The following is a 26,567-nucleotide window of genomic DNA, read 5'->3' on the forward strand; positions in this document are numbered from 1 at the left end:
CTACTACTACTACTACTACTACTACTACTACTACTACTACTACTACTACTACTACTACTACTACTACTACTACTACTACTACTACTACTACTACTACTACTACTACTACTACTACTACTACTACTACTACTACTACTACTACTACTACTACTACTACTACTACTACTACTACTACTACTACTACTACTACTACTACTACTACTACTACTACTACTACTACTACTACTACTACTACTACTACTACTACTACTACTACTACTACTACTACTACTACTACTACTACTACTACTACTACTACTACTACTACTACTACTACTACTACTACTACTACTACTACTACTACTACTACTACTACTACTACTACTACTACTACTACTACTACTACTACTACTACTACTACTACTACTACTACTACTACTACTACTACTACTACTACTACTACTACTACTACTATAGCATGACTGCCCCATAGGGCCACCGCACATCGGTGTCTAAAGCTTGATTCACATGAAGTCTTCATTTCGTGTACGGGAAACGCGTCGCAGCATCGCGAAAACATTGACTTGAGCTCAACGTCTTGGGTAATTGCGCGATGATTTTCCAGTACGCGAAATGAGGTATGAATCAGCTTTAACAGCACAGAGGTCACGTGACCAGCATGACGCTACACTGTCCACTGAACAATGCAGTGTGCCAGTACACAAACCAGTCTACAGTGTGGAGATATTGAACTACACAAGTACTCGAGTACCGTACTCAGTTTAATGATAATAATATACAGTCATGAATTGGAGAACAGCATCCAGTTTTACTATCACTAGTATCAGCTATATGTGGCAAGAGAAGTAGTCAAACACATCACTGGTAATAACATATTATCACCTGAGTTATGGGAAACAGTAGGAAGAAAACGGGTGCAGAATGCAGTGGAAAATAATAATTTTATGTAGTCCATTGCATGGACAGCAGCAAAAACGAGGTCAGTAGTTATAATAGTGCAACATGGATACGCAGACGAGTATTTGTGTATGAATGTGATCATGAACAAACACACTCATCAAGTACCGGTAAACCATGGTCTTTTCATTTCTCTAGTGAAATTGAAGTAGTCACCAGCAGTTATTACCGCAAGAAAATATCATGAAAACTTGCCTAGCCTAGCTGTGTGTAACATTTAAAATACACAATGATATGTGTGGTTGGGGAAGGATGTAGGGGGAGGGGTGATAAGGGGGAGGGGGAGGGGTGATAACGGGAGGGGTGATAAGGGGGAGGGGGTGATAGGGGGAGGGGTGATAAGGGGGAGGGGGTGATAGGGGGAGGGGTGATAAGGGGGAGGGGTGATAAGGGGAGGGGTGATAAGGGGAGGGGTGATAAGGGGAGGGGTGATAAGGGGAGGGGTGATAAGGAGGAGGGGAGGGGAGGGGGAGGGATGATAAGGGGGAGGGGTGATAAGGGAGGGGGGACAACGTTACTTCTCCAACAAGGAAGGTAGCAGTTTCAAGATCAAAATAAAACAATTGAGAAGAGAACAATTTTGATGAAATGGATATGTTCCATCTTCATTCACCTTGTGTACTGTCTGAACAGATGGACATGTACAATGTACATCTTGACAATCCTCTGCATTCTCTGCATTCAACACAATCATACAGAAGACAACAAAACAATGACATCATCGTATTACATCATCACCGACCAGATGACTTGATACTTGAAATCATGATTACATAGCAGGAACTACCAGCACCAGTTTGTATGCTTGTTTTTAAAAGATGACAGCATTGGCAGGTTACAAAGAACAAACATTAATTTCTGCATTTCCTGCATCTCAGCAAGAAGGGCATACCGATGTATACACGATGATTTGACTGTGCATGGATGGATAGCAGTACTTGAAAGATAGCACCGGTCTCAGCACCGGTCTCAGCTACTACACTTCCTGTTCTCTGGTACCCGACAGTAGATGGGTTGTGCACAACGAAAATTCGTAAGACCATGCCCGTCCGGGTTCGAGAAACGAAAGTTGCCGCGAAAATTCGGCCAAACGCGACCGAAACAGAGCAGATCTACGAAACTAGTTTTCGTCATATGGAGTAAGTAAAAAAGTAAATTATCGTGTCCATTCCCGAATGGAACTCATGACGGCCGCTAACACCCTGTAAACCCTAGCGCTGCAACCCACAGTCAAACGGGGAACTGGTGGCCAGGCACAAAGGGATACATTGATGCAGCTAATGGCGTTTCTCGTCACTTGTACCAGTGGTTGTGAGACTTATCCACTCACCCCCACCGTCCTATGAAGTACATTGTACATACTACTCCCTGTCTTCACTCTCTTCGTACCCGCAGCGCTAGCATCGAACCAATACGAAAAAGTCCGTACGGTGTGCGCAACCTCAAGGCTAACGAATACCGTACTCCTTGAATTGTTTCCTTAAGTTAAAAAATTTCGTTACCGGGGAGGGGGGGGGGGGTACTTGGACCCGTTTGAAAACAGAACACGGGATCACTTGTAAACTGGTTGGGAGTATTGTACATGACATGTGGAGTACTGCAGGCACATGCAGTTACGTGGGCAGAGTGTCCAGTGTACATTGTCTATACATATACAGCTGGGAGTAGTATAGTGTTGCTAATGTGTGTACAGTGTTGCTAATGTGTGTACAGTGTTGCTAATGTGTGTACAGTGTTGCTAATGTGTGTACAGTGTTGCTAATGTGTGTACAGTGTTGCTAATGTGTGTACAGTGTTGCTAATGTGTGTACAGTGTTGCTAATGTGTGTACAGTGTTGCTAATGTGTGTACAGTGTTGCTAATGTGTGTACAGTGTTGCTAATGTGTGTACAGTGTTGCTAATGTGTGTACAGTGTTGCTAATGTGTGTACAGTGTTGCTAATGTGTGTACAGTGTTGCTAATGTGTGCACAGTGTTGCTAATGTGTGTATAGTGTTGCTAATGTGTGTACAGTGTTGCTAATGTGTGTACAGTGTTGCTAATGTGTGTACAGTGTTGCTAATGTGTGTACAGTGTTGCTAATGTGTGTACAGTGTTGCTAATGTGTGTACAGTGTTGCTAATGTGTGTACAGTGTTGCTAATGTGTGTACAGTGTTGCTAATGTGTGTACAGTGTTGCTAATGTGTGTACAGTGTTGCTAATGTGTGTACAGTGTTGCTAATGTGTGTACAGTGTTGCTAATGTGTGTACAGTGTTGCTAATGTGTGTACAGTGTTGCTAATGTGTGTACAGTGTTGCTAATGTGTGTACAGTGTTGCTAATGTGTGTACAGTGTTGCTAATGTGTGTACAGTGTTGCTAATGTGTGTACAGTGTTGCTAATGTGTGTACAGTGTTGCTAATGTGTGTACAGTGTTGCTAATGTGTGTACAGTGTTGCTAATGTGTGTACAGTGTTGCTAATGTGTGTACAGTGTTGCTAATGTGTGTACAGTGTTGCTAATGTGTGTACAGTGTTGCTAATGTGTGTACAGTGTTGCTAATGTGTGTACAGTGTTGCTAATGTGTGTACAGTGTTGCTAATGTGTGTACAGTGTTGCTAATGTGTGTACAGTGTTGCTAATGTGTGTACAGTGTTGCTAATGTGTGTACAGTGTTGCTAATGTGTGTACAGTGTTGCTAATGTGTGTACAGTGTTGCTAATGTGTGTACAGTGTTGCTAATGTGTGTACAGTGTTGCTAATGTGTGTACAGTGTTGCTAATGTGTGTACAGTGTTGCTAATGTGTGTACAGTGTTGCTAATGTGTGTACAGTGTTGCTAATGTGTGTACAGTGTTGCTAATGTGTGTACAGTGTTGCTAATGTGTGTACAGTGTTGCTAATGTGTGTACAGTGTTGCTAATGTGTGTACAGTGTTGCTAATGTGTGTACAGTGTTGCTAATGTGTGTACAGTGTTGCTAATGTGTGTACAGTGTTGCTAATGTGTGTACAGTGTTGCTAATGTGTGTACAGTGTTGCTAATGTGTGTACAGTGTTGCTAATGTGTGTACAGTGTTGCTAATGTGTGTACAGTGTTGCTAATGTGTGTACAGTGTTGCTAATGTGTGTACAGTGTTGCTAATGTGTGTACAGTGTTGCTAATGTGTGTACAGTGTTGCTAATGTGTGTACAGTGTTGCTAATGTGTGTACAGTGTTGCTAATGTGTGTACAGTGTTGCTAATGTGTGTACAGTGTTGCTAATGTGTGTACAGTGTTGCTAATGTGTGTACAGTGTTGCTAATGTGTGTACAGTGTTGCTAATGTGTGTATAGTGCTGGTAATGTGTGTACAGTGTTGCTAATGTGTGTACAGTGTTGCTAATGTGTGTACAGTGTTGCTAATGTGTGTACAGTGTTGCTAATGTGTGTACAGTGTTGCTAATGTGTGTACAGTGTTGCTAATGTGTGTATAGTGCTGGTAATGTGTGTACAGTGTTGCTAATGTGTGTACAGTGTTGCTAATGTGTGTACAGTGTTGCTAATGTGTGTACAGTGTTGCTAATGTGTGTACAGTGTTGCTAATGTGTGTACAGTGTTGCTAATGTGTGTACAGTGCTGGTAGTGGTTGACAAGAGCAGTTCTGTATAGACATACACACATCAGCAGAAAACCTTACCTTCTAGTAATGAACAGTAGCCAGTAATGTTCAGGTCTCCTACACCAGCAACCTCATCATCCACAACACAGGTAACCATAACAACAGCACCTGCAGAAACATGAGCCATGGCAGGCCCAGCAACAGCCGCAGAAACAGCAGCAACAACAACAAAGGCAGCGATAACAGCCGCAGAAACAGCAGCAACAACAACAAAGGCAGCGATAACAGCCGCAAAAACAGCAGCAACAACAACAAAGGCAGCGATAACAGCCGCAGAAACAGCAGCAACAACAACAAAGGCAGCGATAACAGCCGCAGAAACAGCAGCAACAACAACAAAGGCAGCGATAACAGCTGCAGAAACAGCAACAACAACAACAGGAGAAAGAAGGCACCGAGTTAGCAACAGCATCAACAGCAATAACAGCCACAGCAACATCAGGTGCAACAGCAACAGCATTGTGCAGGCGGATAAGCAGAGTTGCAGGTGAAGGCATACACACACACACACACACACACACACACACACACACACACACACACACACACACACACACACACATACGTAGGTGTACACACAGTGCTGTATGAAGGAGCGGTCTAAACATTCATAGTTCAACACTCCAGGTCATGATGCATGGACAACACACGGAGTAAAGCATATGAGAGAATGAGATGAGTAGAAAGGCATTTTCGAAATAAAGTCATTCCAATGTGCACCATACTGACTACAATACAATGATATTGGATTTTGACTCCTGGGATAGGGGAGGGGAGGGGGGGGGGGGTGGGGGGTGGGGAGGGGAGTGCTAAGTGGAGAAAGCGTTCATCATGGCATCCGGTGTAGCAGTTTCCGACGAGGTCAAGGCCGCTTGGAATGACATCAAGCTGCGCAAGAAGGTCCGTTACTACCTTCTCAAGCTCAGTGATGACTTAACTTGATAAGATGTGTCAGGGAATATAATTACAAACAAACTGTACCTTTCCAATATGAACCATCCAGTCTTCTGTTCAGTCACCCAAACAAACAAATCATTTCCACAACTAGAAGATGTCCTGCAAGACCATGGCAGAAGCACCTACAGCAGTAGCAGCAAACACAGCCATGTGTCGAGAAATCACCTCTGAACCACCAACAACAGCAAATCTAGTAGCAACAACAGCAGCAACAATAGCTGCAGCGAGAATAATAGCAGCAACAACAGCAAGTCTTGTAGCAACAACAGCAGCAAACATAGCTGCAACAATAGCTTATTGGCGATGGTACCATCGTGAGAATAAAGAATTGAAATAGCTGCAACAACAGCAAAGACTAATAGCACCAACAGTAGAAACAACAGCAGCAGCAAAGAAAATAACAGCGGCAGCAAAGAAAATAACAGCAGCAGCAAAAGCAGCAGCAGCAACAGCGACAACAGCAACAGAAACAGCAACAACAACAGCAAGAGCAGCAGCAGCAACAGCAGCAACAACAGTAGCAGCAGCGACAGCAGCCACAACAGCAGCAGCAACAACCACAACAGCAGCAGCGACAGCGGCCACAAAAATAGCAGCAGCAACAGCAGCAACAACAGCAGCAGCAACAGCAGCAATGCAAACACCAGAAACAGCAGGAATAACAATAACAACGGCAGCAGCAGAAGCGGATACAACAGCAATAGTAGCAACAGAAGAAGCAGCAGCAACAGCAACCGTAGCAACAGCAGACACAGCGACCACAGCAGCAAGGGTAGGAACAGCAATAGCAGACACAGCAGCAATACCAACAGCAGGAATAGCAGCGACAGCAGCAACAACAACTACAACAACAGCAGAAATAGCAGCAGCAGCAGCAACAACAGCAGCAATAGCAGCAACAGCAACAACAGCAACAACAGCAGCAACAACAGCAGCAATAGCAGCAGCAATAGCAGCAGCAATAGCGACAGCAGCAACAACAGCAGCAATAGCAGCAGCAGCAACAGCAGCAGCAACAGCAACCGTAGCAACAGCAGACACAGCGACCACAGCAGCAACGGTAGGAACAGCAATAGCAGACACAGCAACAATACCAACAGCAGCAATAGCAGCAACAACAGCAGCAATAGCAGCAGCAGCAGCAACAACAGCAGCAGCAGCAAAAGCAGCAAAAGCAGCAATAGCGACAGCAGCAACAACAACAGCAATAGCAGCAACAGCAGCAGCAACAGCAACCGTAGTAACAGCAGACACAGCGACCACAGCAGCAACGGTAGGAACAGCAATAGCACACATCAGCAATACCAACAGCAGCAATAGCAGCAACAACAGCAGCAATAGCAGCAGCAGTAACAACAGCAACAACAGCAGCAGCAGCAACAGCAGCAACAACAGCAGCAATAGCAGCAGCAATAGCAGCAGCAATAGCGACAGCAGCAACTACAGCAGCAATAGCAGCAGCACCAACAGCAGCAGCAACAGCAACCGTAGCAACAGCAGACACAGCAACCACAGCAGAAACGGTAGGAACAGCAATAGCAGACACAGCAGCAATACCAACAGCAGCAATGGCAGCAACAACAGCAGCAATAGCAGCAACAACAGCAGCAATAGCAGCAGCAGCATTCTGCAACAACAGCAACAACAGCAGCAGCAGCAACAGCAGCAACAACAGCAGCAATAGCAGCAGCAATAGCAGCAGCAATAGCGACAGCAGCAACAACAGCAGCAATAGCAGCAGCAGCAACAGCAGCAGCAACCGTAGCAACAGCAAACACAGCGACCACAGCAGCAACTGTAGGAACAGCAATAGCAGCACAGCAGCAATACCAACAGCAGCAATAGCAGCAACAGCAGCAATAGCAGCAACAATAGCAGCAAAAGCAACAGCAGCAACAACAGCAACAACAGCAGCAGCAGCAACAGCAGCAACAACAGCAGCAATAGCAGCAGCAATAGCAGCAGCATTAGCGACAGCAGCAACTACAGCAGCAATAGCAGCAGCACCAACAGCAGCAGCAACAGCAACCGTAGCAACAGCAGACACAGCAACCACAGCAGAAACGGTAGGAACAGCAATAGCAGACACAGCAGCAATACCAACAGCAGCAATAGCAGCAACAACAGCAGCAATAGCAGCAGCAGCATTCTGCAACAACAGCAACAACAGCAGCAGCAGCAACAACAGCAGCAATAGCAGCAGCAATAGCGACAGCAGCAATAACAGCAGCAATAGCAGCAGCAGCAACAGCAGCAGCAACCGTAGCAACAGCAAACACAGCGACCACAGCAGCAACTGTAGGAACAGCAATAGCAGCACAGCAGCAATACCAACAGCAGCAATAGCAGCAACAATAGCAGCAATAGCAACAGCAGCAACAACAGCAACAACAGCAACAACAGCAGCAGCAGCAACAGCAGCAACAACAGCAGCAATAGCAGCAGCAATAGCAGCAGCAATAGCGACAGCAGCAACAACAGCAACAATAGCAGCAAGAGCAGCAGCAGCAGCAACAGCAACTGTAGCAACAGTAGACACAGCGACCACAGCAGCAACGGTAGGAACAGCAATAGCAGACACAGCAGCAAAACCAACAGCAGCAATAGCAGCAACAACAGCAGCAATAGCAGCAGCAGCAGCAGCAACAAGAGCAACAACAGCAGCAGCAAGCAGCAGCAGCAGCAGCAACAACAGCAACAACAGCAGCAGCAGCAACAGCAACAACAACAGCAGCAATAGCAGCAGCAATAGCAGCAGCAATAGCGACAGCAGCAGCAACAGCAGCAATAGCAGCAGCGGCAACAGCAACCGTAGCAACAGCAAACACAGCGACCACAGCAGCAACGGTAGGAACAGCAATAGCAGACACAGCAGCAATACCAACAGCAGCAATAGCAGCAACAACAGCAGCAATAGCAGCAGCAGCAACAAAAGCAACAACAGCAGCAGCAGCAACAGCAACAACAGCAGCAATAGCAGCAGCAATAGCGACAGCAGCAACAACAGAAGCAATAGCAGCAGCAACAGCAGCAGCAACAGCAACCGTAGCAACAGCAGACACAGCCACCACAGCAGCAACGGTAGGAACAGCAATAGCAGACACAGCAGCAATACCAACAGCAGCAACAACAGCAGCAATAGCAGCAGCAGCAACAGCAGCAGCAACCGTAGCAACAGCAAACACAGCGACCACAGCAGCAACTGTAGGAACAGCAATAGCAGCACAGCAGCAATACCAACAGCAGCAATAGCAGCAACAGCAGCAATAGCAGCAACAATAGCAGCAAAAGCAACAGCAGCAACAACAGCAACAACAGCAGCAGCAGCAACAGCAGCAACAACAGCAGCAATAGCAGCAGCAATAGCAGCAGCATTAGCGACAGCAGCAACTACAGCAGCAATAGCAGCAGCACCAACAGCAGCAGCAACAGCAACCGTAGCAACAGCAGACACAGCAACCACAGCAGAAACGGTAGGAACAGCAATAGCAGACACAGCAGCAATACCAACAGCAGCAATAGCAGCAACAACAGCAGCAATAGCAGCAGCAGCATTCTGCAACAACAGCAACAACAGCAGCAGCAGCAACAACAGCAGCAATAGCAGCAGCAGCAACAACAGCAACAGCAGCAACAGCAGCAACAACGGCAGCAATAGCAGCAGCAATAGCAGCAGCAATAGCGAAAGCAGCAACAACAGCAGCAATAGCAGCAGCAGCAACAGCAGCAGCAACCGTAGCAACAGCAGACACAGCGACCACAGCAGCAATGGTAGCAATAGCAATAGCAGACACAGCAGCAATACCAACAGCAGCAATAGTAGCAACAGCAGCAGCAACAGCAGTACCAGCAGCAACAGCAAAACAGCAGTAACGGTAGCAACAGCAATAGCAGCAGCAGCAGCAGCAGTACCAACAGCAGCAATAACAGCAGCAACAACAGCAGCAATAGCAGCAGCAATAGCGACAGCAGCAACAACAGCAGCAGCAACAGCAGCAGCAACAGCAGCAGCAGCAGCAGCAGTAGGAGCAATAGCAGAAGCAACAGCAGGAGCAACAGCAGGAGCAAAAGCAGCAAAAGCAGCAGCAGCAGCAGCAGCAGCAGGACCAGAAAGAGCAGCAATATCAACAGCAACGACAACAATAGCAACAGGTGAAGATAAAACAATGTGCAGTCCTTTCCCCAGGACAATTATCCAATTCTACCTGTTTTGATTATAAGTTTGAACACATCTAAATAGGGAAAGAAGATAGGGATAAGATAATGTAGTTAACAGCGTCCTACAGAGCAATGTACAGTCTTTGGAAGCGGAGAACATTAGTGCGTGAGGAATTGAGACTGAGGCTGTACAACGCATTCGTGATGCCAGTCTTACTGTACAACAGCGGCACCTGGGCACCCACTTCAGTGGCCGAGGCCCAACTGGATTCGTTTCACCGCAGGCAGTTGCGTAGTCTCATCGGTATTAGGTGGCCACAAACAATAAGCAATGCTGCTCTCTACAAGAGGTGCAAAGCACAACCGATATCTAACTTTGTTCGCCTAGCCAGATGGAGACTCTTTGGCCATATACTGCGCATGCCTGACGGATGTCCTGCTGTGGCGGCTATGATTAACTATTACCAGGTGAAGGAAACAGTGTGGAGGGGACGGCCAAGAACGACTCTGCCTATCGTGCTATCCCGTGACCTGCAGAGAGTGGGGCGGAGGGGACTCAAGACGTTGTCTGATCTCCTCTCCCTCCGGGAGATTGCACAGGGCAGAGGGGAGTGGAAGGACCTTTGCAAGGACGTCTGCAAGTCCAATAGTGGCGTCTACGACTAAAACCAAATAATATTGCTCCGAAATATCACAGTACTGCTTTTCATAACTGCTGCAGTAATAATAATAAACATCTTTTTTAAATACCAACAAAATTCCTCTCTTAACGTAGTGCGTGGATCTGCATCCACCTGCCACCATTTTACTGGATTATTCTCAAAACGGAGTCGACAATGCCCTTTATCCTGTGTCTGCGTCCTCTGTTCAATCTGAGCAATGCTGTCATGTGCCCCTTAGCAGGTACGTCTTGTATTGTATTTCTATTTCTGTTGTCGTTGCTCTTTTTATTTTTATTTTTTCATTTCCCAATTCCCAAGTCCATTCAGCACGTGCGAATTTGTGGGCGGTTTACCACCGCGGACATTGACGCGTAAGTGCATAATAATAATAATAATAATAGTTAACAATAAGATTATATTTTTCTACAAGCTGTACCTTTCTGCATTGCAGCAATATCATCCAGGTATGTGTAGGTCATCAGAAACCTCACTGATCTGCATACATCTGATTCGTGTTCCCCAGGACCAGAGATGAAGCAGAGGAATAGTACAGCTACTGACATCACCATCAGTCATGATCTCTATCACAGCAGCATCACACTCTCAGCAACTCTACCAGCAACTGCAACTGAAACAGAAGCAGAGGCATAAACAGGCAAATACCAGTATCTCCAGCAATAGCAGCAGTAGCAGTGTCAAGATCAGCAGCAGCAGCAGAGAGACAGACACAACAGTTTGAATAAGCAGAGCCACCATTCCTTGGTGTCATGGGAAGGAGAGTTTGGAGAGAATGCCATGGAAGAGAAGGAATGAATGAATGAGTATGTAAAGTGGAAACAAAAAGTCCCTTCCAACCCTGTGTATAGCTGGGCATGTAACGAGGAGAAGTTGAAGTTAAACAATTATTCCAAGGACAATTCTCCAATTATACAATGCTATTCCATGCGAATATGGGTGTCGTGAGATGGGGAGGGGGGGGGGGGGTGCTAACAGTGCAGGGGCTGGGGGTGCTAACAGTGCAGGGGTTGGGGTGCTAACAGTACAGGGGTACTAGTTAATAAATAAAAATGTACCTTTCAATACTGAACCATCCCGTCATCCGTCCATCAACCAACAGATCACTTTGCATATGGAGACCTTGGCAGAACAACCCGCTGCAATATGAGCAACCACGCCGCCACTGCGGATAATACCCCTGAAACAGCAACAGCAGCAGCAGCAACAACATAAGCGAAAGCAACAGTACAGCAACAGCACAGAAACAATATAGGTCTTGCCAGCACAGCAACAGTACAGGTCTTGCCAGGACGGCAGCTACATTAGTTGGCAGCACATCAATAGCTACAGTAGCACTACCACCAGTATAGAAACACTTGCAGTGGCAGTATCACCAGCAGTAAACGTCATATTCAGAAATGACAGTACATGACCAGCCGTCTTCAAGTTCCCACCAAAACTACCACAGTGTGGTCATGTGACCGGGGATTATTTTCAAACCAGATCCGTGCTATACTAGTTTAAACCCACCCATATATGGAAACAGGAGACGGGCAAGGGAAAGTAACTGACAAAAAGAAATCCTTAGACACAACCTGTACCTTACTAAGATGCAGCTCTGCCATCCAGATTTCTGCCCATCATCTGAGTACTCGCTGACACACACGTAACGGATCAATGTTCAGCACAGCTGACCATGGAGGAAGCAGCAGTAACAGTAGAGACACTGGCAACGCTATCCGCAATAGACACTATGACAACACATGAATACACACACAAACACACACCTCAGACCTCAGACATGCCCATCGCGGAAGCGATGATAGCGAACAGCTATGTTAGACATAGTGACTTGTGCTGGGATCACACCATTCAACAGCTTGCAAGGCTGATGAATTGAGCGCCACTTGACTAGCCTGGTAACCACCACACAGCTGTTTGAAGCGACTTGTTCTGGCCAGTGAATCCCTATTATCCATTTTTCCATTTTTTCACACACACACACACATACAGAAAGAGACGTGACTGCTGCAGCAACATCAACAGCAGCCACATAAACAGCAGAATCAGCAGCAGTAGCAGTAGAGGTGGGAGGCAGAAATAGCAGCAGCAACAGCAACAGGAGCAGCAGCAACAGCAGCAGCAACAAAAGCGAGAGCAACAACAGCAGAAGCAGAAGCAGCAACAACAACAGCAGCAGCAGCAGCAGCAAAAACAGCGACAGCAACAGCAGCAGCAACAACAGCAGCAGCAAGAATAACACACAAACACATACACACCTGTCCTGTCCTGTCCTATCGAGCCACTGCCACAAGGGTCACGTGGGCCTGGAGTAGCAACGGAGAGAGAAGAGGAGAACGCCGTCCCACGGCGTCCAGGACACAACGAGAGGTCGTCAGGATTCAGGTCACCTACAACTGTTACCCCAAGACTGACGTATGGCCGGGGGAGAACTTGAGCAGCGGTGTCTATTCCTGCCCTGGCCCGAACGGAAGCAGCGGCCGCATGACGCACAGTGCGCGCCACAACACGCCTCCACTGCGGCTGGAGACTAAGCCACACACTTGTGACGGGCAAGGCCAACACACACACACACACACACACACACACACACACACACACACACACACACACACACACACACACACACACACACACACACACACACACACACACACACACACAAGCAGCAACAGTAGCACAGAAAGCACAGCACAGAAAGACAATGGAGTCAGGAGAAATAGCACCACCAGTAGCAATATCAATGGTTTAATAATACTTCAGAGATTGCCCACTCGTATACATTTTATAAGAAGCTGTATAAGTACAGTTGATGATACTCTTTGACATACCTTGTAGTAGTCACATCCATCTGCTACACAGCTACAGAAATACCAGGAGGACCACTCTGCTGTTGATACGATAACACAAACATATCTGTAGCAGTGCAACGGGAAAATTCAGAAAGAAAAACACAAACAAAAAGCAGCAACATGCAGTTGCATAAATAGCAGCACCACCAGCAACAGTAGCAGCAGCAGTAGCAGCAGTAGCAACAGTTACGGGATCATCACCATCACCAGGAACATCACCATCACCATCACTAGTAGGAAAAATGACCGGGTCGAGCACTCGTCTGCAGGACAGTACGGAATCATGGAGTCACACGAGGATACAATCAATAACTTCCCTGACAAAAAGTCAGGGATGGGCGCATGGAAGAGACGGTGCGCTCTGGCGGGATTTTACGGTATATACCGGTATGGTGTGTGTTGTGAAATCCTAGCCGGTACAAATTTCATGACCCTACAGTACTATAATCACATAATACATGTCTGACTTGTTAGTATGGTAGAATTAGAATTCTGGAAACACACGGATATTCGCATCACTAATTTTCGCCATTTCTTAGAACCAGGGAGTTTACAATGGATAATGTTCGCAAAGGACTGTGGCCACTTTCATAAACTCACTGTTCAAATTTGACTTCGCTCAATATTCACATTAGGGCCGGGTTCCACTGCGGCTCGGCTGCTCTGCGGCACTTGGCTGCATGCAGCGGAGCAGCGCGGTTCCACTGACACTCATCATTTGCGGTACCACGAAATCAAAAAAACACGTGTTCTGGCCTGCGCAACGAAATGAAATTTGAATTTTAAAATTCTTGCGTACAAAACAGTGCAAAGCACGGGAAACAGATCGAGCCGCGACCGCGGCTCTCAGTTTTTGATCAAGAATCGTAGCAAAAGGTCGCTGTGAGCCGCGACCTCGCTGCTCCAGCTCGAGCCGCGGCCACTATGGTAATGATGACGTTTCAAGCCGCGGACGATGAGCAGCGGAGCCGCAGTGGAACCTGGCACTTACGCTCTTGTCGTGAAAATAGCAAACAATAATGTGTGGTGAATATTGTACAGTTACCAGTAGTAACAAATAGCAGATTATTAACAATAGAAAGTCTACTTACTCACTTCACTCCAGTCTTCTGGCAGAAATACTTGCATTAGAGCGTTCGGCACACAACTACCACCATCTTTGCCCTCCAATCCTGTGATTTTCCCCGGCAGACGAATGCTACTGAATGCCACTCAGCTTTGCTTCATGACCGCGGAGGAATCACAGAGAACAGCCAGTACGCTGAGATCTCTGAAAATCTTTCACTGAAATAAAACACAGAGAAACAGAGAAGAGAACACACCAGGTAATGAGTAACAGAAACACAAAATATAATTTAATAAATTATATCTTGCAAGAGCCATTCATATGAAATCACAATAACTGTATTGCAACACACAAACCAGAAAACACCGCACAGACTTAATTCAAGGAGAAACAAGTAACGGAGTATTGGTGTGCTAATCAGCACACACATGATACCAGGAAACATGAAACAGCGCAGTACAGCACAGTGCAGCACAATGCAGCACAGTGCAGCACAATGCAGCGCAGCGCAGTGCAGCACAGCACAATGCAGCACAGCACTGCACAGCACAGCCCAGCACAATGCAGCACAGTGCAAGCTGCAACACCATACACAATACAAAGACCAACACAGTGCAGCAAATCATTACTTATGCCTAGTCCACACTAGCCCGATTTTCCGCTGCCATGGACTTGTACAGAAATCTGTAAAGATCGGTGCGAAAAAACCTCTAGTGCTGACGATGTTGTCGTACAAGTTTCCGACATATCTGGGACGAGTTTCTTGTTGTGTGCGCTTTCGGCTAGGCTGATAACAAAAGCTGGCCAATAGTGCTTGCATGTAGTGGATCAAACGGGCCTCCAACCAATCACTGACGGCTTTTCACCATGACAACAGAGAGCGAGGGTACAGACGATGAACTGGCTGCACTGGATCTCTACTACATGCAGATGTAGATGTGTCAGCCTTTTCACAACTCTGACCATGTACTGCATGTAGCTAGTGTCAAAACGTGTATTTTTTTCACTGCCTGGTGTCTACAAGGCAAGGGTCTAGCTCGGCTGTGTATCACGTGTACGTGTACGTGTGTGAGCTGACAGGCCTTCAACTATAGTACAAGCAAAATTGCTCACCGTTGCGTGTGAACAGCTAGTCTGACTCATCCAACGCAGTCGACCGTTTCATGTCGGAGTCATTAGACACCCTTAGCAAAACACGTTATGTTGTAACGGTATTACCGTAAGGGGGAAAATACCGTGATTCGGGTTCGACCTTTAGCAAGATGCACGCTATTTTTAGAACGCTGTTGCCACGAGAATGCTATTATTTCGTGCGGTACAACCATTTATGTCACCATATACGCGATACAAGGTGAAATGCGTACGGACTATGCAATATTTGGCCACAAAACGTACCGTTGGTCACAACCAGGGAGTCGTAAAATACCATATATATAGGTATTTTACGACTCCCTGGTCACAACGATAAATCACACCCCATAACGTTTTTACGCTGCAGCTTCAACGCTATTTGGGTGATAAGGGTACGAGTACCGTAAATAATACCGTTACCGTTGTTTGCTAAGGGTGTCTGGTGTTGGAGCACGTACCAAAAATTCGGCCTAGTGTGAACCAGTCATAAATATACAACTCTGCAACTGTAATGCAACACACAACAAGCTAACCTCTTTTCACTCTCCAGTTAGGTGACTGCTGAGCCCGATCAACGTCAGTGCGTAACATCCGTACCACCAGTTTCTGCTCCAATGTCCAATATACTCACTGAACTCAGAACATAATTATCTCATTATATACGGTACTCAAACTAAAAATAATTCTAACACATTATGATGTCATAGTCGTGTCACAATGACGTCTGGTGATGTCATAGTCAGGCTACCACATAGCCGTGGCCAGAGTGCGAGGAATCGCCGAGGATGATGAAGCGACAACATAGTTATTATGACATCATAGGCATGTGATGTCACAGGCATAAAATACCATAGTCAAGTGATGGAATAGAAATGTGACAACTGCCACAAAAATGTGAAATGGTGAGACAGTGTTCATAAAAATAAAGTATTTCATCACATGATCACATGTTCACCTTATGAATAGAACGTGCTGAACCACCATCGGGGCTCCCGGACAGACAAGCCACCAACTTCTACTGAACGAGCAGGCTTCCGCACAGCATGTGTGTGTGGCAAGTGTTTTCACCAACAGACACAACTGCAGTGTCATATATCGTCCTGCTCCACTCTCCCTCTCTTCCTCAACTTCCCTGATCAATACCATGTACAGTAGTAACCATTCCAGCAGTGGTTCAACATGACATCACATGACCACCAGCAGTGGTTCAACATGACATCACATGACCACCAGCAGTGGTTCAACATGACATCACATGACCAGTGTATTATAGAAATAATGTTCATCTCTGTGTCTAGTGTTTACATGTCTGACAAGCGATAGCATTCCTTCCACTGCGCATATACACGTTATCTTCACTGTTGGTTATGCCCAACAATGTCAACAGCAATGAATCCGCAGTTGACCTGCTCTCTCGCCTGCAACAAAGTCAAGTAATCTCCATAGCTGATCATTCACTAACTCTCGCTTTGGTACTGAAAGGACCGCAAGGTTTTGACATTCATATACAGCTGATGCAAACTGCCTACTGCCCTCGTCATTCTCCGCTTGAAAGTCATTCCCATGCAGACCAACAAGCTGGAGATCAGGACAAGAAGACACAATTTCAGCGAGTACCGGAAGTGACTGTGATGTAAGGCCTGTTTCTGAGAGCGCCAGTGTCTTCAGTGATTTACACTGCTTCAGACATGGTGCAATGCTGCACAGAAACATGTCAGAAAGATCATTGTAGCTCAAGTTAAGCACTGCAAGGTACTGAGAGTGCACACGAAGAACGTGTTTGACAACCCAAGTGCTGTGTGGTGTGAGCATCGCATGCATGAAGGCCATGTAACGAAATGGCCGTCCTGTCAGCAGCTCAGAAAGCAGACCAAGACCATCATCACCGATCGGGAAGTAAAACCAGGGACTTGTAAGAGACTTACAGTAAGCCAGCACGGTGATAGCTATGAGAACATTAGTTTTGATATCCTGACAGGACACACTACCTATGGACAGGTACACCAGGTCATGACATGTGAGCACTGCGGGTACCAGCTGAGCATAGCCAGATGATGTCAGCTGCAAATTCTTTAAGGAAAGTTCTTGAAGAGCTGTGTGGTTTTCACAGATAACACTATGGATACGTGCCACAGAACGGTCAGTCAGTGCATTGTTTGGGAGAGAGAACTTAGCCAGCCCATGACAATGAGTTAGACCAGTAGTGAGTTGCTCAAAACCATCATCAGTAATCTGACAATCATTCAGACACACAGCACTGACAGATCTACTGTGATTCCTCAGTACTAACGAAAGAAGATGACAGTCAGCGGGCGAGACAGCCACGTTCGTGAAATCAAAGCCATAATGTTCGAAGGCTAGTTCTAGACTAGGTGAAGGTGACTGACTACAGCTGGTCATGTTGTCTGTGTCTGCACTGGGCTGTGCATACACACGGCAAGCCAGTAACAACAATTGGCGGCGAACTGGAGTCAATACTTCACGTAGCAAGTCAGCTGACGATGCCGACTCCGTTGGTGGAACAGTCATGACAGAATGCACAGAGCTGTCTGTCGCAGCTGAAGAAAGAAGTTCTGCAGCCTGTGAGTCTTCCGTGCGTTTCGATACAAGATACTGGTGGAGACAGTTGGATACATGCGGGTTGATAGACTTCAAGGCAGTGCACAGTATTCTCATACTGGCACGGGGGACTTTGCGACGCCACAGCTGCAAAAGAGCATGAACTACGTCGTACAAAGACGACGAGAAAGAGTGAGGAAGAACTTCTTCAATGGCCTGTGCCACACTCACATTGTCTGGCAGTAGATCTTTAAGAAGACACCTTGCTAAACTCTGCACTGCTGCCTCATCAAGATGCCCACATAGCAACTCTACCACCTCAAGAAGATCATCTTCGAAGCAGCGAAGAAACTTTGTCACATCGCAACATGATGTCAGCTTGTTCACATCCTCTTTATCAGGGATACGCTGTGTGAGAATGGATGCAATCAACGACTCTCTGCTGACCGCTGTCAGTTGTGATGCAAGAAGACACCAAAATGTGCTCAAGTGACCCGTCAGAGCTCCTACTTGCCTCACCAAATATTCTACATCACTGGCATCAGGATTAGTGGATGCCATGTAAAGAGAAGCAAGACATTCTTGCACTGAAAGATGGCTGAATTGCCATTGAGTGATGGACGGGTATGACAGTGACTCACAAGCTACAAGAACACCAAGTGATCGACTTTCTCTAGAAACCTGCTCTGCATCTAGATCAGAATCACTGAACACTACCTTCTTTTTCATTAACGATACAAAAGCAAAATGACCCAACTCAAGAATTTGCTCCTGCAGCAAGCGTGGCACAGACACCCAGTCTGGATACGCACTCTCAGTGTTCTGTCGAATCATACTCAGTATCAACGACATGAAGATACCAAACAGTGATGAAGGTACAGAGCCACAACTACGAAACACATCACACGTCGACTGTGTGAAGTAAGGTGTTTGCATAATAGCTGAGAGGCTGGGATCAGCATCCACCTTCTCTAGTAGCCTGCTAGCCTCTGCGCATGGGAGAGCATTGTTCACATACTCGCGAACATTGCCTTTGGTGAAACCCAGTACTTCAACCCGCCTATCAAATGGACATGAAACAGCCAGTTTCATCACTTCTGCAGAATGGCGTGACGTGAGAAGCAGTCGAATGCCTTTCAACTCCTCACCACGAATAATGCCACGCACAAAATCACTGCAGTCACCAAGCACAGTTTCATCCAACCCATCCAGAATCACACACACATGTTTCAGATTGGCATGAACAAAGGAAGCAATTTCTTTTTGCTCCTCCACATCTACAATTCCATAGCGCTCTAGCTGTAACAGATCAACAACATTTCTGGCATGTCGAACACTTGCATCACGCAATGCTAACGCACTCACAATGTCAAACTCGTGCCACATTAAACCTCTTGCCCAGTCCAGCGGACCTTTCAACACGAATATGGTCGTTTTGCCAGCGCCAGCACATGCAACAGCCAATACACGAACTGATTCGTCTTCATCAATGTCTTCCCCGTCAAAGTCAAACATATTGGCCAGTTGCACGTGCTGCACTTTGTCCGCAACCCGCGAGAAGACATGGCTCAACTTCTGCACATCGCTTTGCGAACCGAAGAATGTTTGTTCATTCAGTGATGCCAGGTCTTCACGAGGTATGACAACGACATTCACAAACATCTTATCTAGCGCTCGTCTGTTCGGTTTAGCGCACATACCCTTGCCCAACAGTACCTTAGCACCAACGTAGCGTTTCTTCAGCATCTCTGCAAACCTGACAACTGCATCGGGTAGCGACGACCTCCTTGGACTTGACTGTGTTGGTGATGATGTGGTCATGAGCGGACCTGCGACAGGGTAGTCGACACTAGCCGACGCAGCATGATGAACCTGGACATGATCACTGGTAGACGTCGGAGAACGACTACTCATATTGCGAAGTCTGGCCTGTGCCAGATTTTTGGAACTGCTAATCGGGTACATGACAGGGCCGTAGCAGGCGGTCCGGCAGGTCCGGCAGCTGCCGGACCAATATTCGGCCAAAAAAAAAAAAAAAAAAAAAAAAAGGGGGGGGGAGCTCACCCATGTCATGTGAACAGCTCAGGATGTCCATCCATGATGATGATGATGTGTGCAATACGTAGTACATAGTAGTGCCGGCAAGAGTTATGGACTCTTGGTGCCGGTAGTAGACCTACCTTGCACATGTCATCAGGAATATGACCCTGCTGAAGGTCATGAGGACAGTCATGCCCGTGAATGTTCCTACTCTGTACTTCCGGAAACGTGTTCGGATTCTTTTCTTCCTCCAATTCTTTCTAGATAGGGTTTGTACCAAAGATAGTCCATTGCAATACACTTTCTCCTCCTCCAAAGGTACATTTTGGTTCTTTTATCACATGCATTTAGATACTACAGTAGTGAGGTTTTGCATTCCGAATTTCGGTACAGCGTTCTTCGGTCATTTGTCGAACATCAAAATGTCGAATTTTCGCACCAACGTTTGTTTTGCAAGTCGAAAATGATGTGTTTTCATTTCGTGAGCCCTAGCATCAGCAACGTCCTGTCCCGTGCTCCTTTTCTTGCTGATTCCAACGAACTTTGATCGCCCAAAGAGTCGAGGGCCAAACCTGCCTCCTCAGTTGCCTCAGAAAAACCAACTCCATGGCCAAGTCAAATTTTATGCGTGTCACCATAGTCTTTTCAGCCACACAGATGACGGTGAGGACACTCCAGGCGAAAGAGAGTAGACAGGCGCTAGGCAGTGGAGAGGAGCAATCAGAGGTAGCTGACGATGCTATATCGTCAAAGACGCCTGCCAAGCGATGCCGAGATAAGAAACCTCTTTGAATAAATCACGCGCTAGCGCTCTTCTACAAGAAAATGCATCCGAAAAATATTTTCGGCAAAGTGAGCTTTTTCCGAACAAACACGCCGAATCTTCGTGTGCATTTTCGACCTCGCTCCCGCGTGCCGAATCTTTTTGCCGAATTTCGGAATGCAAAACCTCACTACTGTTGCTATACCTTCACACTCACAGGCTTCAACAAGTTCTGTTTGGACGGACACAACATGCTGATGCCCTTTTCCTGACTCATGCAGAACGTCCTTCTTCCTTTTCTTGCCCTATGTCACTCTACATCAGTACATGGTCACGATTACATGCATGTACATGTAGATTGTACAATGTATGTACATGTTTTTTGTTTTGTTTTGGCGGGGTAACGGCCTCTTTTACGGGCAAGATAAAGTCATGTACATGTACCGGCATATGTGTGAGTATGGGGGGGGGGGGGGGAGGGGGAGCATCAAAGTCGGATCTTGCCGGACCAACCTAAATGGGGCTGCTACGGGCCTGCATGATACTCTCAATCGTGTGTGTCAGCAGCCGTTCTCTCTCACCGAGCAGTAGACTCTACCGTCCACTTATCTAGTTTACACGACACGACCCCTAGCCCGACAAACCAACACAGTTTGTGGGCTAGGGTTGGATAAATGTTTCTGGTTGCCACAAAAACTCAGACCTACACCGATTCTATCAATATAGACTACGTCTATCTCGCTCGAAGATCGTGCACTAGTGAGGAAAGGTAACGACTGTTTTCTAGCCTTTTTTTTTACCGCCCGGACTAGCGTTCCGTTCTTGCAGCTCAGATTTTGTGGTTTTCATACTGTATCACGGTATGACTGACTGTACAGTCATGTACATGAACATAATAATGATTAGCACTCAGCTAGCAGTGGTACATGGTCAAGGAGTCGTATTCGTAAACATGGTAAAAGGCGACGACTCTTTACTCGTAGACTGCTAGGCTACAGTCAGTACAGGCTAATGATTAAGTACAGCCCCCAGACCTGGCGCATGGCATGGCCTGGTCAGGCTGGTGGCTTGTGAATGATTATGATTGTGCCGTGCACCGTGGACCACTACTACAGTACTAGTGACTACTACTACTTACTAGCACTGACTGTGACATGTACATGATGTACAGGGTCATCATTAGTACAGTCTTTAGAGTTTAGTTTTACTGTCATGTTGATCTACTAGTACCGGTACTGATAATAATGATTCATTATTATTATTGTATCAGCCCCAGAAAAACGAACCATGTGTTTTGCCTGAAGTCTTCATGGCACCGAGGACACTTTGCCGACAGACAACACCAGCAACTGTAACTGTAACTTGCCTCAGAAAGATGATTGGGCAGAAATCAAATTTCCACCAGTTGTAGTCTTCGAGGTGCTGACTGCTGAGTCGAATGGTCTTGGTCCGAGGAAGCTGAGACGCTCCCTTCCTCTTTTATTGCCATTACCGACCATTCACCAAAATGACAATAATTCACAGAAAAACACTTCACCGCAAGACAAGTCACAGAATGGACATCCCACCGACTGGACACTTTACCGAAAGACACTTCACAGAAAGGCATTTGACAGAATGGCGATACATGTATCAGGGACAAGACAGCTCACCGAAATTCCACTGTAATGACTGGTTTGTAGTCACGCTATTAACTTAAACTAACTTTACCTCTCAGGTTTATCTTTGCTAGCTTGCTTGCTTGCCTGTATTGCTGAGGGAATAATTATAATTATGCTGGTTTGTATTTGTGGGTCCCCATGGTGCCTGGGCCACGCGTACTCATCCGGCGAATATGTTTGAATAATAACTTACTTCACAGGCTCTCAGTTTGGCAGCGCTGAAAATCTTGCGCTGACGTACTGGCGCTGGTTGTGAAGTTTTGGATATTGGCTTCGTGGACCACTACCCGGCCAGTTGTGGACACGCCATTGCTGTGGATTATTTCCTTCCCTCGATATTGCAGCGTGAAAGAGGCTGGCTTGGCTTTTCGGTGGCCATTGTTTGCTTCGTCTTGCTGTGTCTTCTTCCTCCTGCGCTACCGAGGTCGGTCCCAGGCGTGAAGGCGTTGCTGGCGCTAGCCAACGCTAGCCAACGCCCGAGCACTTCCTGCTGGAGTGGTGTTCAGAGTCAGTCACGTGATGGCGCTAGATCTCAATATTGACCTGGCGATTCTGGAGTTTTCGCACATTCAGAAACTAGCTGAGCAGAAGGACATACCTAATTCGCGTGACCTAGCACGCCCAGACTTGGTTGCTACTCTGCGCGAAAATGGTATTGGCACTTATCCCCCAGGTTCGGCGCCCAGCCAATTCCCCGCCTGTGGTGAGAAGTGCCTGCCGTCAATGGTACCTTGCCTTGAGAAACTTCAGGATTGCATCGCCAGTCTAACACGTGAACTGGCTGCAGTTTCAGCAACCAGAGATGCAGAGTTAACGAGCTTGCGAAATGATTTACTATCCACACGGGAAAAGGTGAACCAGTTGGAGAACGTTGTTGGCTGTGGTGTGTTAGTCCAGCCTTGCAGAACTCAGAAGACCATGGATCTGGCTGGAGCAGCTCAATGCTCACATACGTCATCCCTCCAAAGCGACAAAGCATCAACAGTAAAAGAGAATGGACAGCTAGCCAAGACACCAGACGTTCCTAGACCATATGCCCAAGTTCTAGCAAATGGGCTCATGGCTGAAACTTCTAGTAGTGCCAGTACTGCCGATAAGGACGACGTATCCTTTCAGCCTGTCATGTCAAGGAATCAGCGCCGTCAAGCCAGGAGGATGACACGGATCCAACCTCACCCTACTGAAATAGAAGAGGTTGGACTCCGTGCAAACAAACAGGCAAAGGAAGAAGCACCACAAAGAAATCCCATCCGTCGCCAGGTATCATCACGTTACGCCAAACCGAACCAGAATGTCCCTGGTTCAGTTCCGTCTCTGGATGCTGCACCCCGCAGTCCGCGAAAGGTCTTCTACTTGGGAGATATTCCGTTCGGTTGTGAGGCAGCGAGTATAGCAGACTGGTGCAGGGAACGCGGTGTTGAAATAGTGCAGTGCTTAATATACTCCTCCGAGTATTTTCGAACTGCCTCCGCCAGAGTGACTGTCGAGGGTAAGGATGCCGATACTGTATGCCGGCACACCTTCTGGCCAAACACAATGGGTCATACCGTGAGGGAATGGCGTTTCTATTCTGACCAGCCCACCGGACAATATCTCTCACAGTGAATAGTAACCTTGTCTTCCCCAACACTACTGGAACACTGAATCCACTGGCCCGTCCCTTTTATCCTCCCATCCATACTGCCCTTACCATCCTTTCCCTCAACTGCCGCTCAGTGGTCAACAAAGTAGCGGAACTCACTGTTATGTGCAACATCTACTCTCCGGAGGTTATAATGTTTGTGTGAAACATGGTTGTCCCCTGCCAACCTCTTCTCATTGGCAGGCTACACAGTTCATCGACGGGATCGTCCCACCTCTAATATTCGATCGGCCAATCCTACCAGAGGTTATGGTGGGGTAGCCATATTGGTGAAAGATGGCTCCTTTACATCGGTGAAGCCTCTGGCGAATCTTCAGCAACCGGGCTTGGAGGCCATCTGGCTTGAGCTTCGCACAGCCAACTCACCCCAACGTCCACTCGTAGTCTGCGCCACCTACCGACCTCCTGGTGGTACCCTGGCGGATATCCAGGCATATTCTGATGGTCTGGAAGACTGCCTTCTGTCGCTTGATCTACCTGTATCCACACTACTCCTCACCGGTGACTTCAATGCCCATAACTCGAGCTGGTTGGCTGGTGATCGGACAACCCCGGTGGGTCAGTGCCTTGAAACCGCCTTCAGGTGCTTCGGATTAGAGCAACTGGTCAACTTCCCTACGCACTGGAGCCCAAGTGGCCGGTCATCTTGCTTGGACCTCATCGTCACAAATTCACCCCAGCAGTTCCTCTCCGTTGATTCAGCCGCTCCACTGGGTAGCTCTGACCACGTGCAGCTCATCTGTCGAGTCCGTCTCCCTGTCACGTCCAAAAATCCAACCCTACAATATCACTTCCTCCCAACATCTACCCCTACACCCCCAGGTTATAATTTCAAGTTGGTGCCACGTTGCATATGGGATGACCTGAATGCTGAACTTGCTGATGTCCACTGGAAATGTCACCTCCGCAGCTCGCACGTGGATGACGCTCTTTCGTCTTTCCACTCTATTCTTAGCAGGGCCATGGAGAAGCACCTCTGGTACTTCTCCCGGCGTCCACTCTCCCCCTCATGCCGACGTTTAGGTCAGCCACCTTGGGTTGATGCCCCCCTCCGTGCCGCCATTAAGGCAAAGCACGATTTCTACAGTGTGTGTAAGAAATACCCAACCCAGCTTAACATGCATGTATATCGATCTCAACGGAACTTGGTGAAGAGTCTGACTCGATCGAAATACCGGGGATACATTCGGTCCGTACAAGCTACGCTGCAGGACAAAAACCGCCCATCACTGTTTCAGTTCGTGAGCAAATTAAAAAATCATAAAGTATCTCGTGACATCCCGACACTCACCATTAGTTCTACACAGCAGGCTACTACCTCTTCAGCTAAAGCCACTGCATTGAACTATCAGTTCGCCTCAGTGGCCGTGCCTGATGACTCTTCTCTACCCATTCCCCCCATTGCCGAGGAGTCGGGTGAGGCTGACCGCCTCACATCTGTCTTTACTACGACTGCTGCCATCCGACGTTACATTCGAAAGCTCCCGTCTGACAAGGCGCCAGGCCCAGACGGCATCACTAATCTGGTATTAAAGTCCCTTGCGCCCTCAATAGCATACCCCTTATGTCTGATTTTCAACCTATCATTCCGCACTGGTCGTTTTCCCTCTGCATGGAAAACAGCTAATGTTATACCGATCTACAAGAAAGGGTCCCGCCACGAAGCATCAAACTACCGTCCGATATCTCTACTGCCCTGTGTTTCCAAACTCTGTGAGCGCGTTTTCTACGACCAATTGTACTGTCATGTTTCGTCACGTTTGAGTTCAGCTCAGTCCGGATTTCGCAGAGGCGATTCTACCACCCTCCAGCTGACGCGCCTGGTGCAATTAGTGTGTCGACATCGGGATGCTGGAGACCTAGTCGGGATCTGTTTTTTCGATCTTGCCAAGGCCTTAGATACCGTCTGGCACCGGGGGCTCTTGGCCAAGCTTCGTGGATCGTTTACTGTAGACGGCAATCCCCTGCTATGGCTGACATCTTACCTAACTGGGCGAACGCAGTACGTCACGGTACATGGGACGTCCTCAGCCGACACAACAGTACTATCCGGAGTTCCCCAGGGTTCCATCCTCGGCCCCCTTCTTTTTATCTTATACGTCAATGATCTGCCCGCAGCTGCCCCGGGCACATCACTATTCGCAGACGACACAACGCTCCTACGGGCATCTCCTAACATCACTGGCCTGATGAGTAACCTAGCTAACGGGATTCAAAGAGTAATTTCCTGGATGTCGTCTTGGCGGTTATCGCCCAATCTGTCTAAAACTAAAATCATGCTCTTTCCTTCTCAGCCTGATGTTCCGCCCCTCCTCCATCCCACTTTCCCCCAGCCTATAGACATAGTCTCCAGCCATAAGCATCTTGGCATTTTCATTGACTCTAATCTTTCATGGGAACCCCACATCGATTACATTTTTTTTTTTACTTGAAACCACGCACCCAATTCGTAAAAGAAGAAAG

At 47.1% G+C, this 26,567-nt stretch overlaps 1 protein-coding gene and 1 long non-coding RNA gene across 3 annotated transcripts in view; both read right to left on the reverse strand.

The window, feature by feature from the left end:
* Positions 1-19,955, reverse strand: part of LOC135821388 (uncharacterized) — a 59,942-nt gene extending 39,987 nt beyond the window's left edge. The window contains exons 1-3 of one of the 2 annotated variants that reach the window (XR_010554338.1): positions 13,222-13,315; positions 12,649-12,932; positions 11,971-12,120 (exon numbers count right to left, since the gene is read on the reverse strand). Coding sequence is in view for 1 of the 2 variants with exons in the window: in XM_065334460.1 (XP_065190532.1) it covers positions 16,820-19,912 (3,093 nt within the window). In the remaining variant the exon portion in view is untranslated. Of the gene's footprint in view, positions 1-11,970; positions 12,121-12,648; positions 12,933-13,221; positions 13,316-14,333; positions 14,527-15,972 lie in introns of those variants that run through there. The other variant, XM_065334460.1, reaches the window with a different exon arrangement.
* On the reverse strand, positions 1,396-5,693 carry LOC135821398 (uncharacterized). The gene is made up of 3 exons (XR_010554341.1): positions 5,577-5,693; positions 4,614-4,703; positions 1,396-1,632 (listed from the first exon to the last, which is right to left on the reverse strand). It is a non-coding gene; the product is annotated as an uncharacterized LOC135821398 (long non-coding RNA).
* Positions 19,956-26,567: the final 6,612 nt, after the last annotated feature.

Source organism: Sycon ciliatum, chromosome 7 (genome assembly GCF_964019385.1).
Source record: "Sycon ciliatum chromosome 7, ocSycCili1.1, whole genome shotgun sequence".
NCBI classification, from domain to species: domain Eukaryota; kingdom Metazoa; phylum Porifera; class Calcarea; order Leucosolenida; family Sycettidae; genus Sycon; species Sycon ciliatum.